This window comes from Chanodichthys erythropterus, chromosome 21 (assembly GCF_024489055.1).
Source record: "Chanodichthys erythropterus isolate Z2021 chromosome 21, ASM2448905v1, whole genome shotgun sequence".
In the NCBI taxonomy this organism is placed as follows: domain Eukaryota; kingdom Metazoa; phylum Chordata; class Actinopteri; order Cypriniformes; family Xenocyprididae; genus Chanodichthys; species Chanodichthys erythropterus.
This window is the reverse complement of record NC_090241.1, coordinates 12932550-12948863: the sequence shown is the minus strand read 5'-3', so window position 1 is coordinate 12948863 and position 16314 is coordinate 12932550. Positions and strand designations below refer to the sequence as shown.

General features: G+C 35.6%; 1 protein-coding gene across 2 annotated transcripts; it reads left to right on the top strand.

Annotated features, from left to right (window-relative positions):
• Window positions 1-4274: 4274 nt before the first annotated feature.
• Window positions 4275-13661, top strand: psmd12 (proteasome 26S subunit, non-ATPase 12). Of its 2 annotated transcripts, XM_067374128.1 has the most exons (12): window positions 4275-4475; window positions 4818-4877; window positions 4974-5102; window positions 6076-6183; window positions 6306-6410; window positions 9295-9444; window positions 9579-9713; window positions 10527-10639; window positions 10768-10942; window positions 12773-12850; window positions 13099-13328; window positions 13489-13661. In XM_067374128.1, exons 1-11 carry the CDS (start codon window positions 4368-4370, stop codon window positions 13306-13308), a joined length of 1371 nt encoding a protein of 456 aa, XP_067230229.1. In that variant the 5' UTR covers window positions 4275-4367; the 3' UTR covers window positions 13309-13328; window positions 13489-13661. The 2 variants fall into 2 exon arrangements, with proteins under 2 accessions (XP_067230229.1, XP_067230228.1); XM_067374127.1 differs by having other exon boundaries at window positions 13099-13661.
• Window positions 13662-16314: the final 2653 nt, after the last annotated feature.

The following is a 16314-nucleotide window of genomic DNA, read 5'->3' as shown; positions in this document are numbered from 1 at the left end:
ACTAGTCTGGCTTGATGGGTGTTTGTATTCTGCTGTTTTTATTCTTATTTACACAGCAGCAATAATATGATAAAATCGTTTTATAACGACTTTTATTCTTAAATTATGGTTAATCAAAAACGAATTATGATATATATATTTTACGTGTTTTAAACTGTGATGGTATGAACAGAGTAAAATAAGCAAAAATATTTGAACATTAATTGAGTGAAAATTATATATAGATTTTACTAAAAAATATTCCCACACCCGTCAGTCCTCTATCACGTAGCCAGACTCAAATAGCCTATCACGTTCAGTGAATGCAGAGCCGAAGTGCGGGCGGTCACTGGGGGCGTGACGTCTGAGGCTCACTCGTCCGTTTTGTCCTATGGTCTTGTCCCTAGAAAAGATTTTTCAAAATTTATATTCCCTGGCAGTTGAGCGCACTATATGATCATGGAATGACGGCCGCTGACGTGCTGCAAGACGCAAAAACAACTTAACAGCATGTGACACCACTCAATGTCAAAAAGCATGTTTGGACACTGCAGCCAGTCAAAACGAACCGCGTTTAAAATGTACTCCATTACATTATAGCAGACATGCATAGCCTAAAACATAATTTATTCATAACTATTGTAGGCCTATTACTTTTAATTTTAAAGTTTGGATGCAACAATTTTATAAATAAAATATAAGTGAGTTAAATAAAAATAATATAAATAAAATAAAAGTGATATTTTATAAATAATGCACTTGGTGTAAATAGACACTGCATAAGGCATAATAATAATAGGCACGATTATTTATATAGGCCTTGCACATTTCATACACAATGATAATTCAAAGTGCTTTACATACAGGTAGGTCTACATAAGAAACAACAATGACACATAAAATTATTTTAAACATTAAAAGAAATAAGAAGGAAAGAAAATACAGAAATATAGTGCAAGAGAAGGATGCAGCACAGTCAGTAAATGTATAGCATGCAGGGGGTCTTTTTGTCAGAAATTGAATGTGGCTACTGTTGGAACACATCTGATTTTGTTTTGAGTGAACATTGATCATCCTAATGATCTGAGTGGTCTGTTAGGTCTATGTTCAATGACCATTTAGTGCATATAGTGAGTAATTTATAAAATAAGAGTACTTTTAAAATAAATTCTAATTGTAACTGGAAGCAAGTGTAAAGACCGGAGGATAAGAGTGCTCAGAATTTTATTTTATTTTGTTTTATTTTTTGGTTCTGGTCAGAATCCTAGCTGCAGCATTTTGTATAAGCTGCTGGTCTTCTGGGGAAGGACTATGAGGAATCCATTTTACTAGTTTCTCTTGAATGGATATAGAACATCTAATTTTGAGATTAGATGCAGATAATAGTAAGCAGATTTAGTTATTGTTTTGACATGTCTACTGAAAATAGACTCCAAGATCATGCAAGATTTATACGACAAACTACCCAGTTTTCCAGTCATATGTTGACAGTGTGAAAGGCAACACTAAAATATATTAATATCAGTACTGATATTTTGTCTGAATCTTTAAGCAAATATCATTATTATCATTATGAGCATCGTCTTGACCAAACTATACAAATATCTATTTGGGTTTGTTTGAATTTGTTCAACTGACTGAAAACAACTTTTTCAATGATCTTGCCTAAGAAAGGAAGATTTGAGATTTGTTTGAAGTTGCTAAATACTCAAATATCACACTGTAAAAAAAATCCTGTTGTTTCTACGGAAAAATACTGGCAGCTGTGGTTACCAGAACAATACTGTAAAAATTACATCAAACCGTAAACGTACTTACGGAGTTACATGTGAATTTTACATTTTAAATCTGTTAAATTTACGGTACAATAACGTATTTCATTAACTGATATAATGTTAATTTACCAACCTAATGAAGTACTAATATCTGTTTTGTACCTTTATAATACACACTGACAGTCACCAAACACAGTGGTGATAAGAGTCACATGATGAATCAAAGTTCATCACAAGCAGCTTTTCCACAAGCTGAGGAGGACAATATTAATATATAGAAGGAGCACACAGCGTCATTCACACACACACTAAACACCATCATGGTAACATGCATGAAATTTTAAAAATGCAATAAACATTAATTTAACAACATTAGATGTAACATAAAACCCTAATGATAACTGATGAAATGAGAAAAACTAAGAAGAAACAAAGTTATTTTAACGAAAATATATCAAATGTGAAGTATCACGCAGGGAATTGTGGGAATGTCAATACACGGTTTTTCACTGTAAATTTTACAATGAATTGTTATTTTTCACTTCCAAAAACTGTGAATTTAACGGTATTTTACCGTAAAATTACATTAAATGTACCATTAGATCTATTACAGTTATTCACCGTATATAGTACGGAAACTTTCTGTAAACCAATCAACAGTTTTTCACCGCAGCATTTTTACAGTCTTTTACTGTTAAAATCACGGTCATTTTTTACAGTGCAGGAGGCATGAGGAAAAACAATACACAGCTAAACAAAGACAAAAACCAACACAAAACAGAGGAAACTGAGGAGTATAAATATACAAAGGAAACAAACAACTTAACTAGACAGGTGAACTCAATGGGTAACTATATGATGAGGCATACTAGACACCATGGAAACAAAGGAAACAGGAAATAAACACAGGACTCAAACTCAGAAATGTTAGAAATAGAAAAACTTTGCACATGACAATCTTTACTTAATGTTATGAACAGCAGCTATGCTAATTATTCTCCATTTGCTTTTCTGTTTTACTACAGAGGACATCAGCTTTAGTTTGAATCCAGCCTCTTAAGAAGACCTCAGATGACCAACACCTATGAAGAGATGGCGCCAACTCCTGCGAGGACTTCAGATGACACAATCATCTGGATCAACATGCACATTCCCAAATTTATATATATCCTAATTATTGTTAATATGTAATTCATTTTTCCAGAAGCTCATTGCTTCTACCTTCAATGGTTTCTAGAATCTCCTTGGGATTATAAGCTTTTTGGAAACAGCCTTGGCTAATATGAGAATCGTCTTATAACAAGTAGAGTGAGTGCAGCCTTGCACAAAAGTTAAATATGTTAGCTGTCACTACACGGTTCTTCATTCTGAGATAAGTGGTATTCATCGCCATGTGATCTTTACATGTCGGCCCCCATGTGGACCCACACCACGTAAAATAAAGAGTAACCTTAACTTAAGTAACCTTAACAATGTAATGTTTTTGTTTTATGTCACTCCTTCAGAGAGTTAACAGACAGGTTTTTTTTTTCAACCCTTAAACTGCAGGAAAGTGGGCCTCAAGGGCCAGAACTGAGAATCTCTGGTTTAAAACATTTTAAGGTACGGTAGGCAATTTCGGAGAGGAAGCTAGATTTGAAAGCATAAGATCTGCCTATAAGATCCACCCTTCCTTCAGAGCTCTCTCCAATGCCACGCCTCCTCCAAAACACATGAACGTACGTAGCCACAGCATGAGTCTGCAAAGCATCATGAGAGACGGTGTTAAATTAAATCAGCTCTCAAAGCACATACCATTACAATAATATTGAACGTAACCAACTTAAAGGCTGCTGACTTGTATCACCTGACTGCTGCAGATTCATTTCTATGGACCGAATTAAATGATTGGGCGAACATTTTTTGGTCGTAAGACTTTGGCTGCTTCTGAAATCACATACTCTCTTAGATAGCCTACTTATTTTGAATTTCTTCATAACCGCTAAAAAAGTATGTTCTATATAGTATGAATGTGTGTAGTATGAATGTAATCTGAATGTACTACATTCGTCATGTTGTCATTATCATGTGACCTACCTGCATCATTTGTGTTGCTTCACAAATCCTCTCCCGTGACCTAATGGAATAGTAAAGTGTTCATCGTATGCACACTTCAGAATCTCGCCGGATGAAGTAGCCTAGGTCATCTGGGTACTTTTTGCCTACTGTTTTATAAGTAATGTAAATTTGGACATACTTCCTTTGTCATACTAGGCTACCGTTTGCCTTTATATAGTAGGGAAGTATGATTTAGATGCAGCCTTCCACATATATATACATTTTTTTAATATTTAGACTACTTCTATTATTCTATTTTCCCTCAGGATATGAAAAGAGTTTCAATCAGTATAACAAAAAGTGTTTATGAGAAACATTGCCTATCCTACGTGATAAAGATATTTTTCCCTCTCCTCCGCTTCAAACTCCTGTCCAGTTGGAGGCGGTAATGCACAAATAGCTGGTCTGCCCAACGCCAAAAAAACCGCACGAAGAAACAGAAGAAGATTTACATCGAGGTGTTCGGGTTGTAGTTATCAGATTCACTGCGAATTCTTCCTTTTATAAGCAGCAGCAATGGCTGAGGACAGAGTTGAACGATCAGATGGACGGATAGTAAAGATGGAGGTTGACTACAGTGTCACTGTAGATCAACGTCTGCCTGAGTGTGAGAAAATGGCCAGAGTAAGTGTGAATGAGCGGCTGAGTCATGCTGCGTGCTAAAGCTAACGTTCATCAAATCATTTAAGCATTAAACTGTATGATTGGTTTATTTAATATAAACCACTTTTGCGCGTTTAATGTAAAACGATTGTTTTTCGTATGCAGACATAAACCTTCCAGGAAATTGCTGTCAAAATAGGCACCTGATTAGGTTTTAGCCAGAGATATTTCACTGATCATGCCTCATATTTCACCTTTCATAAACAATTACTGCTGTATGCACATTGATATTAGTTTCAGAAAAAAAAAAAAAAAAAAACATGCGAAAGAGAAACTCTAACATAATCTGTTTTTGTTTTTAAGGATGGCAGACTACAGGAGGCCATCGAGAGTCTGCTGTCACTAGAGAAGCAAACAAGAACTGTAAGTGTCTCACTGTGCTCTGTTTAAATGTAGGTTCAATATTCTTAGCTCTTAAATGCCCTGCTTTTTGTTTGCATTTGTGCCACTCCTGTCCAGGCTTCAGATATGGTGTCCACCTCCAGGATCTTGGTGGGTATAGTTCAGATATGCTATGAAGCCAAAGACTGGGATGCCTTGAACGAAAACATCATGCTACTGTCTAAGAGAAGAAGTCAATTGAAGCAGGTAGGGATTCTGCTATGAACATCATGGAGCCAATAATTAAGGTCAATATGCCAAATAAAAATGTTTTTCGACCAACTGTACCTGTCAGTCAGTCAGTCTAAACGCATCTTTTTGTGTGCGTTTGTGTGTGTGTGTATATATATATATATATATAGATATATATATATATATATATATATATATATATATATAATTAGTCAAACCAAAATTTATTCAGACACCTTGAACATTTCATTCATTAATACAGTTTATTCACTATAGTTTAAAAAATGGTAATAAAATATGACAAGATCTCAGAGTTAAACTGTTTCAGAAAAAAAAATCTTATGTCATATAACACTTAAGCAAAACATGGTTACGTCAAAGTGTCTGAACTATTTTTGGTTCCAAATTTTTATGAATTTTACTGGTAGTCCACTGTATGAAGAATTTTTGGGTATATGTCACCGTTCACTTTATTTTGCTATCCTCACTTACATAAATGAACTATAGTGTCCTGCTAGTAAAAAAAAACCCACTAGTAAAAATCTATCAAAAATTGACATCATTTATTCACCCTTAAGTAGTTTCAAACCTCTATGAATTTCTTTGCTCTGCTGAACACAGAGGAAGATATTTAGAAGAATGTCAGTAACTTAACAGATCTCGACTACCATAGTGTGTATTTTTCCTACTATGGTAGTAAATGGGGGGGGGGGGGGGGGTTCTGTTTGGTTACTGACATTCTTCCAACTATCTTTTGTGTTCAGCAGAACAAAGAAATTCATACAGGTTTGGAACTACTTGAGGGTAAGTTATGACAGAATTTTCACTTTTGGGTGAACTATACCTTTAAGTACAACAACTGTAAAAACTAATATTTTATTACAAATTCTATTATTGATTATTACTATATTATTGCTCTCTAATATGTGTAGATGTTTAATCATTGATTTCCCAGAATGAAAAACATTCTCATAATTTACCATTACAGGCTGTTGCAAAGATGGTACAGGAATGTTATACATATGTCGATGCTGAGAGTGACCTGTCAATCAAACTCAGACTCATCGACACGCTACGCACAGTCACTGCTGGAAAGGTCTCAGTTCCTTCTGTTATTATTGTGTATATCAGATCTAGTTCTTATGAGCTGGATCACTCTACTCCATTGTAATGCTCAGCTTAACTCTTTATTCTTGCTGAATATCAATGTTTTTGTAGATATATGTGGAGATTGAGCGTGCCAGGCTGACTAAAACATTGGCCTGTATCAAAGAGCAAAATGGAGAGGTGAAAGAAGCTGCATCCATTCTGCAGGAACTGCAGGTGAGTCTTAAGAGATTGCACATCTGCCTCATCATCATCATACTCTTAAAGGCACATTTTTTTTCATTAAAATATCCAAAAACCATGAGCACAGTGTTATATATTTTGTTCAATTGTCAAAAATATTGATTTTCCGATGCATATCGATACTGAAATATCTGAAATGTTTCCAATACTCAATTTCCGCAGAATAGATACACGATACCAGCTATGCTTTCTCGCGCTCTCTCCTCTCCAATAGCGGGGTGACACACAAACCCACCTTCCCTCACTCACTCGTTTCATTTGCTCTGGATCAATATCATTGGTGTTACAGGGTTTGAATTTCAACTTGGGATTACGCGTATTACAGATTATGTGAACACACCTCAAGTACTACATTGAGTTATTTTTCGCTGCTTATTGCACATTAACTGTCAAATATACACAAAATAATGTTAAAATGCCGGTCTTTACGTAAACACAGTCAATTATATTTTAAGGGAATGTAAACAGTTGAGAAAGAAAGCACGTGTAACTAGTGTTGTCAAAAGTACCGCCTGCTTTCAAACACTCCCGTGTGTATCTGTGTAAGCGCTTAGTGAAGAGATTAATTGATGACTATTTACAGCGTTTTTACAGCGTTGATCATTGAAGCCTATCACAGACATATCCGATGAGCCGTGAAAACAACGGCCAATCAGAGATGTTTACGAATCCACTCAACAGCGCTCAAAGCGTCACATTTTTTAAATTTCAGTACCGACTAGGTACTGAAGTCGGTACTTTTGACAACACTACGTGTAACAGAATAATGGATCCATGCTCAAGGACTTAAAGTGACAGCAGCCTAAAATACCTGCTGCCAAATTATGAGAACATTAAAAATATCTAAATGGCAGTTTTTCCCCATGGTATTGATGTCAAAATTGTGGCCAGTTGAAAATGGCTAGTAACTGAAAAAAACACTAGCCACAGTAGCTGATGAGCAAAAAAACTTAATGTTAAAGGATAAGTCCACTTTTAAATAAACTTTTCCAGATAATTTACTCACCCCCATGTCATCCAAAATGTTCATGTCTTTCTTTTGTCAGTCGAAAAGAAATTAAGGTTTTTGATGAAAACATTCCAGGATTATTCTCCTTACAGTGGACTTCAATGGCCTCCAGATGGTTGAACGTCAAAATTAGTTTCAGTGCAGCTTCAAAGGGCTTTAAACAATACCAGACAAGGAATAAGGGTCTTATCTAGCGTAATGATCGGTCATTTTCGAAAAAAATGCAACTGTACATGCTCCATATACATATTTCCACAAAATATCGCCTTGAACATGCTTCTGCTTTCCGCATTCTTCAAAACTTATGCAGCCTATGCTGTATGTCCTACGCCTTCCCTATTCTACTTACGGAAAAAAATTAAACGGGTGCCGCGTTCGTTCCATTAGTAGAATAGGAAAGGTGTAGGACATACTGTGTAAGTGTTTTGAAGAATGTGAAAAGCGGAAGTACATTCAGTTGTATTTTTTTTTCAAAAATGACTGATCGTTTCACTAGATAAGACCCTTATACCTCGTCTGGTATCATTTAAAGCCCTTTGAAGCTGCACTGAAACTGTAATTTTGACCTTCAACAGTCTGGAGGCCATTGAAGTCCACTAAAAGGAGAATAATCCTGGAATGTTTTCATCAAAAACCTTAATTTCTTTTCGACTCATGAAATAAAAACATGAACATCTTGGATGACATGGGGGTGAGTAAATTATCAGGAAAAGTTTATATAAAAGTGGACTAATCCTTTAAGCCCTGCACACGGGTGAATCAAATTGGACAAGGAGAAATAAAACGAGGATCAATTTCAGTGTAGCATTTCTTAAAACTGTTTAACAATTGTGGTGAACAATCTATGGCAGTGTAATTAAATACGGTATGTGTTATATATATATTGTAAGTCAGCCTTTTTGCAAATGCTGTGGGTAAGTTCAAATGTACTTAAAGTATGATTGTTTTGAACATGTAAAACTGGGCTGCGTTACCCCCACCATTTAATTAGACAAAGTGACATGTATGAGTAGCATTAAACATTACGTTACTTCTGGCTAATTCATTCAAAATGAAATAAAATTAAGTGAATCAACATAATGGTTATAAAACATAATTTCATTACCTCATCCATGAACATGATTTTTTTTTTGTGAGTCCCGTCGGATTGATTTCCATCGGCAGTGGAGGTGAACAGGACAACTCCCATCCTTCCACGCTCCTTCACAGCATCAACAAGCTACGCCTTTATTGTTTTGAATATGCAACCTCTAGTGGTGAAAATTACATGCTGTGCCTTTAAGGCCTCAAACTAACTGGAATATTCAGTGTTAGGATGGACACCTGCTGTACAATTCAGCACATAGCAATCTATAATAAAGAATTTTCTAATTCATCATTACTTTTGCATTCATTTTGCCAAACAAGAAACTAAAACAAGATCAATAAATCAAAAGGGGGGAAAAAGAGAAAAATAATTACAATAAAAAGAGCGAGAGGATACATAAAGGGTAAAATATATTTCAATCCATTTTAACCAACATTGATTGAACATTTTTGTTAATGTTTTAGAAAAATAACTTATATAAATTCATGTATCATTGGTGCCACCGACTATAACCAGTTTTCTTATAAGCAACTAAGTTAAACAAAGATTTGTAATGTTGCTGTATTATTTGTGGGAATTGAACTCAAATTAAGAACTTCAAAAGTTAATGAAATTTTGGAAGATTCAATACTTTACAATTTTAAAGGCATTCACCCAAAACACAATTATATGATGTTTTTCGTAATGTACAAAACCATTTAACCTGAAGCATTCACACTTGATTTGAATAGACATTTCTCATGCTCTCTTGCTCTCTGCAGGTGGAAACATATGGCTCAATGGAAAAGAAGGAGAAGGCAGAGTTCATTCTGGAGCAGATGAGGCTGTGCATTGCTGTCAAGGACTACATTCGCACACAGATCATTAGCAAAAAGATCAACACTAAGTTCTTCCAAGATGAGGGCACTGAGGTTTGATCATCTTTTTGAGGAAACTTCTTTTCTTCTCTTGTATTTCTCTGATTCATTTTCAGTTTTTTAATCTTGGTGGGAGGTGCATTCAGTTTTGCCATTTACATAACCACTTGCTTTTCTTGCTTGTCTAGGATTTGAAACTGAAATATTATAATCTGATGATTCAAGTTGATCTGCACGAGGGCTCCTACTTGTCCATATGCAAACATTACCGAGCCATATATGACACTCCTTGTATACTAGAAGACGCATCCAAATGGCAGCAGGTACCTTGTCTTGTCTTTTGACTTTTCTTTTTAGCTTTGCTGTTCACCTTAGTAATACAAAGAAATGTTAGCTAAGTTTCCATCCACCTATTTTTATCCGCATTTTGGGATATTGCATAAAAACACTGAATGGAAACACCATAATGTGCATGAATTCTAAAAATGTGCATAAAAAACGTATGCGCTCAATTGAGGTGGATACTTTTTTAAATTTTATTTTTATATTATCCAATAAGAAGAAAAGCACACAAACTACGATGGAAACACATTTACCGCATAAATACCTCAATGTGCAAAATAACTTGCGTGACTTTGCGTCAACAGTGGATGTGATTTGGATAACTGGACTTACTAGTGGCACTTTCGTTGCATAGCATCTCAAATGTTGGTTTGATCATTCTGAAAGCCTTTCATCAGAATGATTTGGTATAATGGCCTCCCAGAAGTCTCTCACATGATTGTATTCCCAAACATCTGAACGCAAGATAGCATGACAGTGTTTATTGCGTTTTGTCTGCGTGCTCTGAGACGCAAGTCATTTATCATGATGTAGGAAAAAGGAGCCACAGCGGCTTCCCAGATTGCAACAATTTCCATTTTTTTTTTTCCCCAGATATTTTAAACGAATTTCCCAGGTAATTGGTTGAAATCGTTCTCTTGAATACATGGGATGGAAATACTGTTTTATTTGCAGATGATTTATGCAATATTCAAATTAAATTTAAATTCCCAGCTTTGGATGGAAACATAGCTAGTCACTTCATTTGCAGTCTAGTGCTTTTTAAAACTGAAAACGTCTTGTGTATCTTTCAGGCTCTCAAGAGTGTGGTGCTCTACGTGATTTTGGCTCCTTATGAGAATGAACAGTCTGATTTAGTTCATAGAATCAGCACTGACAAGAAACTGGAGGAAATACCCAAATACAGGTAAATGAGCCAAAACTTATTGGGAGTTTTCTGCAAGGGTACAGAAATATGGCTCAGCAGTCAATCAGCCACAAGCATAATAGTATCTTCAGGTGGAGAGGTTTATCTTTCTCATTCTTCCCTGGCAGGGATCTCCTGAAACAATTCACCACCATGGAGCTGATGCGTTGGTCATCTGTAGTGGAGGATTATGGAAAGGAACTGAGGGAGGGTTCCATGGGAACTCCTGACACTGATGTCTTCACCTACTCAGAAGAGGGAGAAAAGAGATGGAAGGATCTGAAGAACAGAGTGGTAGAACATGTGAGTGAGGCTTATTTTTGCTGATATGGGAGGCCAAGTTTTACTTTATTAAAAAATTGTTTATATCTGTTCTTGTGACTCTCTTAAAAGAATCATTCACTCCAAAGGAAAATTTTCATTAATTGTTATTGTTGTTGTTCAAAACCCATGGTATTTAAACTTCAATAAGGACGCAAAGTATCATAAAGGTGGACTAATGTACTCAGCATAAGTTCTGATGCCATGCCGTAGCTCTGTATGATGATGCATTTTAAAAGTTTGTAAAATAAATTTATATTAATATTATTACTTTAAAGGGGCTATATGTTAGGGATGTGTTAAGCTAAACTTAATATCAAAATCAGCCGAGTGAGTGTAATAAGTGAGTGTTGTAAAATGCAGTCTACTGTTGCTAAACTGTGGTACATGCTTGATATTACAGTGTTATTAAAAGTGCATTAAACTGTAAAAGAGATGATGTTCCCTAGGCAGGTTTCTGTGCGTGCAGTCCGAGACAGAGCGAAATGCGCATAAGCAAAGTATACTGTGGGATTCGTGCCTAAATGGTCAAATGGCATACACACAAAAAAAATGTCAAAATGCCGTTTTGGCATGTATCCTCGTAAACACAGTTGGTTATGTCTTAAGTGAATGTAAACAGCCCAGAAAGAAAACTTGTAACATTATTGGATCTGTGCAGCTCTTGAAGTGACGGCAGCCTAATAAATCTGCTGCAGTCATTAATGTTAATTAAACAACAAAAGACTCTTGAATGAATAACTTTTGTAGTTTTAATAAGGTTTAGTCTATTTAATGTATACAGTAGTGTTATTTTACATATTCAATTTCTGTCGTCTATTAATTATCTGAATACAATACTGTTAGTGCATCTTCCTGAAAAACCTAAAGCATCTTAATTACTTCATTTTTTATGTTAAATCATCAAGCTTTTATTTTGACAGAAAACTGCCAGGAGCCTTTAAAGCAGTTCAGTGCCATCCCTACTTCAACACACCTGTTTGTAATTATCAAGTGTTCCTGAATATCATAAATGGCTGGTTCAAGTGAATTTGATTAGGTTTGTAGCTAGGCTTTGCAAAAAAGGTGGATCTTCAGGAACAAGATTAAGCATACTAGACTTAAAGCGTCTTCTTTTTTGGGCTTCTCCTTATATATCTGGTGAAGTGGGTGGTGCACAATGCATTCCCAAATGTACGAAAAAGTGATCCAAACTCGGAGTAGATTCTGCTCCACATGAAATCCATCTCTGCATTTTTGGCAAACTGAATCACTCTAAGACATCAAAAGCACTGTTATCATGAGCTCTGTGCACGTAAACGAACACAGTGCTGCAGTTTAACTTGGTGCACTGCATATATATTTTGTTACATGTACTGATATGTATATAAATCGGTACACCCATTGTTCTCATTCAGCCAAAAAGTTCTTACAATGACTTTTATTAGCTTTGCTCAGGTTGTGACATTTTGGAGGTTTTGAATGTGGTGAACTTCTAGTTTAGGGAATTCATTGTCATCAAAACATTATGCCAAGACATGATAGGTTGTGAAATGAGTTTTAATCTCAAGTAGTTTTGCCCTTGTGATGTAATCAATTTATGGTAGTAAAAAAAAAAAAAAAAAAAAAGGGAAACGGGTATGATTTCATATCTTCTGCATGCATTGAACTGTATATTTGTTCACCCTGTGTTTTACAGGAGTCGTTTATATGATTAATATATGGTGAATAAATGAGTGAACTAATCTAGTTTTGTTTTCTGTTTATTTTGAGCTATGATTTGTGGTGTCATTGTCATACAATTGCTAATTGATATTTGTCTGTCATTACCAGAACATCAGAATAATGGCAAAGTATTACACAAGTATCACAATGGGGAGAATGGCAGCACTGCTCGACCTCTCTATTGATGTGAGTTCTTTTTTTATTTTATTTTTTTATGCTTCTTTCTGCTTGCTTTGGGGGATTTTTGTCAGTCACAGTGATGAAAATGGATTTAATAGTGTACTACATTATTTCATTAAGACTAGATTTGTTTTTAATGCTGTAATGTCCCTCCCTCACCCTGCTCTTTTTTAATAACTCAACAGAATTTAAAGCATTTCAACATTTCAATAAATGTTTTAGTATTCAACGTGCATGTTTATTTGTTCTTGTAGGAATCAGAGGAGTTCTTATCAAATCTGGTGGTCAACAAGACCATCTATGCGAAAGTGGACCGCCTCGCTGGTATCATTAATTTCCAGAGGCCTAAAGACCCTAACGATCTTCTGAATGATTGGTCTCAAAAACTGAACTCTCTCATGTCTCTGGTCAACAAAACCACTCATCTCATTGCCAAAGAGGAGATGATCCACAACCTCCAGTAGAGCCAGTCAGGCAGGCCTTGGTACAATTTTTTTTTCTTTTTTCTTCTTCTTCACCATTTGCTGTCATTGCTTCTGTTTAAATTGTTATTGACTGAGATGACAGAGAACAATGTTAGTTTCCGTCATGAGTTTTACACTGCACTAAAACTTACTGCGTTTTGTGTTTAACTCTGACTATAGTTAATGTCCAGAGAAAATCACTCAACTCCATGTGAAGCCTCCCAACCTCCGTGACACCCCATTCCCCTTTGTATTAAATAAATGCCTTGTATTCCTTTCAGGCATTTATAGAAAAAAAGCATAATAAGATGTATTCAAATGTTGCTTCAGCATGTACAATAAACTTTTTTTTTTTTGGGAAATGATTCTGGGTTTGTTCATTTACCATTCAGGGAATATACAGGCAACATACAGTTTATTAATACTATTAATATTATCAAACTGGCAAATAATAATTCCTGATTTACATAATATTCCTACTGAGCATGTTTTGACGTCCACCAGACACAAAGATTATATATTAAGTTTATTTGGTTTTGCAAATAACCCTTTAATAGGGTTCCAATAGATTTTTTTTTTTTAAATATTAACTATACAGTTGTAACCACTGAACCACTTAACAGCACATGATTGTCTGAAACATTTTGGCATTAATCTTTCATTTGTCTAAATTCTATTTGTCTTAAACGCTCATCTTTTATGGCTTTCATGACTAACAGAATTGGAGGCAGAAATATCTACATCAATGAAAAAGTTTTCCATCTATGAAAATTTATACTTCTCATTTACCTAGTCAGTGTTGTGCTAGCTGTGTAGAGGAAGAAATTAGATGGAAGAGAAGAAATGGTATAAATAAAAATATTATACAGCCGTATAGGTACGTTTTACAGTATGTAGTGTACAATATGTAGTTTCATACTTTGTTGACAATGACCAGTCTTGTACATTGCTGATATCCTGGGCCCCGACATATGGCGGGCCGGAAGTATAGTGACTAGTCTTATTTTTTAGACCTATCGCCAGTGGCTACAGCGTTTCCCACTGATAGACCAGTGGTGGTATACTATACTCACGCAGCTGGCGACTCACTTTCCTCACACGGGGGGGGCGACTGACTCTCCTCAGCTGGCGACAAGTTGACTAGTCAAGCAACATTTACATGATAGAAGTGCCAGTTATTAGCAATTGACGCTTTAAAATATTTTCAATAAATCTCATTCCTCTTCATTCCCGTAAAGCCACTGCATTTCTTGACAAAACTATGGAGCACATTACCAAGAGATAGTGTAGCCAGATTGCTAAATATTTTTTATATTTAGCAAGCATTCTAGGTATTATGTCAAGTCAAATTTATTTATATAGCGCTTTTACAATTGGTAATTGTTCAAAGCAGCTTTACATATTAGAAGCACAGAAAAAGGGAAGTGGTTAAAAATAAGCTGTACAACCAAGCGTGGTAATATGTAACATATACAAGATGGTGCTACATTAAGCCAATGTCGGCTGACTCCCAGGGGTGAAAAAACCCCCCTAGGAGAAAAACCCAGCGTGCTAGCACTGGGAAAAAAGTCCTAGAAGGGAAAAAACCCCTTGGAAGATATATATAATATATGTAAATGGATATGGAGATCAAAATCTGAATTATACATTTTTATTATAGAGATTAAAAATCGATTATATATAAATATATGTAAGCGGATACGGGGATTAAAAATCTGAATTATAGATGCAGCCAGAACTGGATCTGTAGGCCCATTGTCTCCTGGGCTACGTTGTAGTCAGGTCCAGACACAGGTTCTCCATCTGATCTGGATACGGCCTGAATCCAGCACCCGGCAAACCTCAGGATAAGCAGAGAGACAGATATTAGCGGAGATGCCATTCTTATTCTGATGTACAGGTATATCTAGTGTTATAGGAAATGTTCTCGGTTCCGGCCGACCTAAATATTGCAGCGTAACAATCCTTTAACGGATTTGAAAAATGTTAATGTATTGATAATGTGTTATGTGTATGCAAGAGCAAAGAGATGTGTTTTTAGTCTAGATTTAAACTGACAGAGTGTGTCTGCTTCCCGAACAATGCTAGGAAGATTGTTCCAGAGTTTAGGTGCTAAATAGGAAAAGGATCTGCCACCTTCAGTTCATTTTGATATTCTGGGTATTATCAACTGGCCTGAATTCTGAGATCGCAATAAACGTGAAGGACTATAATGCATTAAGAGCTCACTTAGGTACTGGGGAGCTAAACCATTTAGAGCTTTATAAGTAAGTAGCAAGATTTTAAAATCTATACGATGTTTAATAGGGAGCCAATGTAATGTTGACAGAACTGGGCTAATATGGTCATACTTTCTGGTTCTAGTAAGAACTCTAGCTGCCGCATTTTGGACCAACTGTAGTTTGTTTAAAAGCCGAGCAGAACAACCACCCAGTAGAGCATTACAATAATCTAGTCTTGAGGTCATGAATGCATGAACCAACTGTTCCGCATTTGTCATTGAGAGCATATGTTGTAATTTAGATATATTTTTTAGATGGAAGAAGGCGGTTTTACAGATACTAAAAACATGACTTTCAACTGAAAGATTGGTATCAAAGAGCACACCCAGGTTCCTAACTGAGGACGAAGATTTAATGGAGCACCCGTCAAGTGTTAGAGAGTATTCAAGGTTTTTTCGTGCAATGCACTCTCAAAAAAAATGGTACAAAAGCTGTCACTATATGTAGCCTACAATTTAGGTACTAATATGTACACTTTTGGTACCAATATGTAGGCCTACATTTGAGGTACAAATATGCACTTGTTAGATACAAAGGTGTATACCTCTTTTGAAAGGGTACTACCACAGTTTTTGTACCTTTTTTTCTGAGAGCATGATGTCTTTTAATAATGTATTATTTTTACCATGCATTTTTATGTATAATTATCTTTTATTATCATAAAGGGGGTTTCATTTTAATCTTAGTTATGGTATTTTTTACTTCTTTTAATGTGAAGTACTTG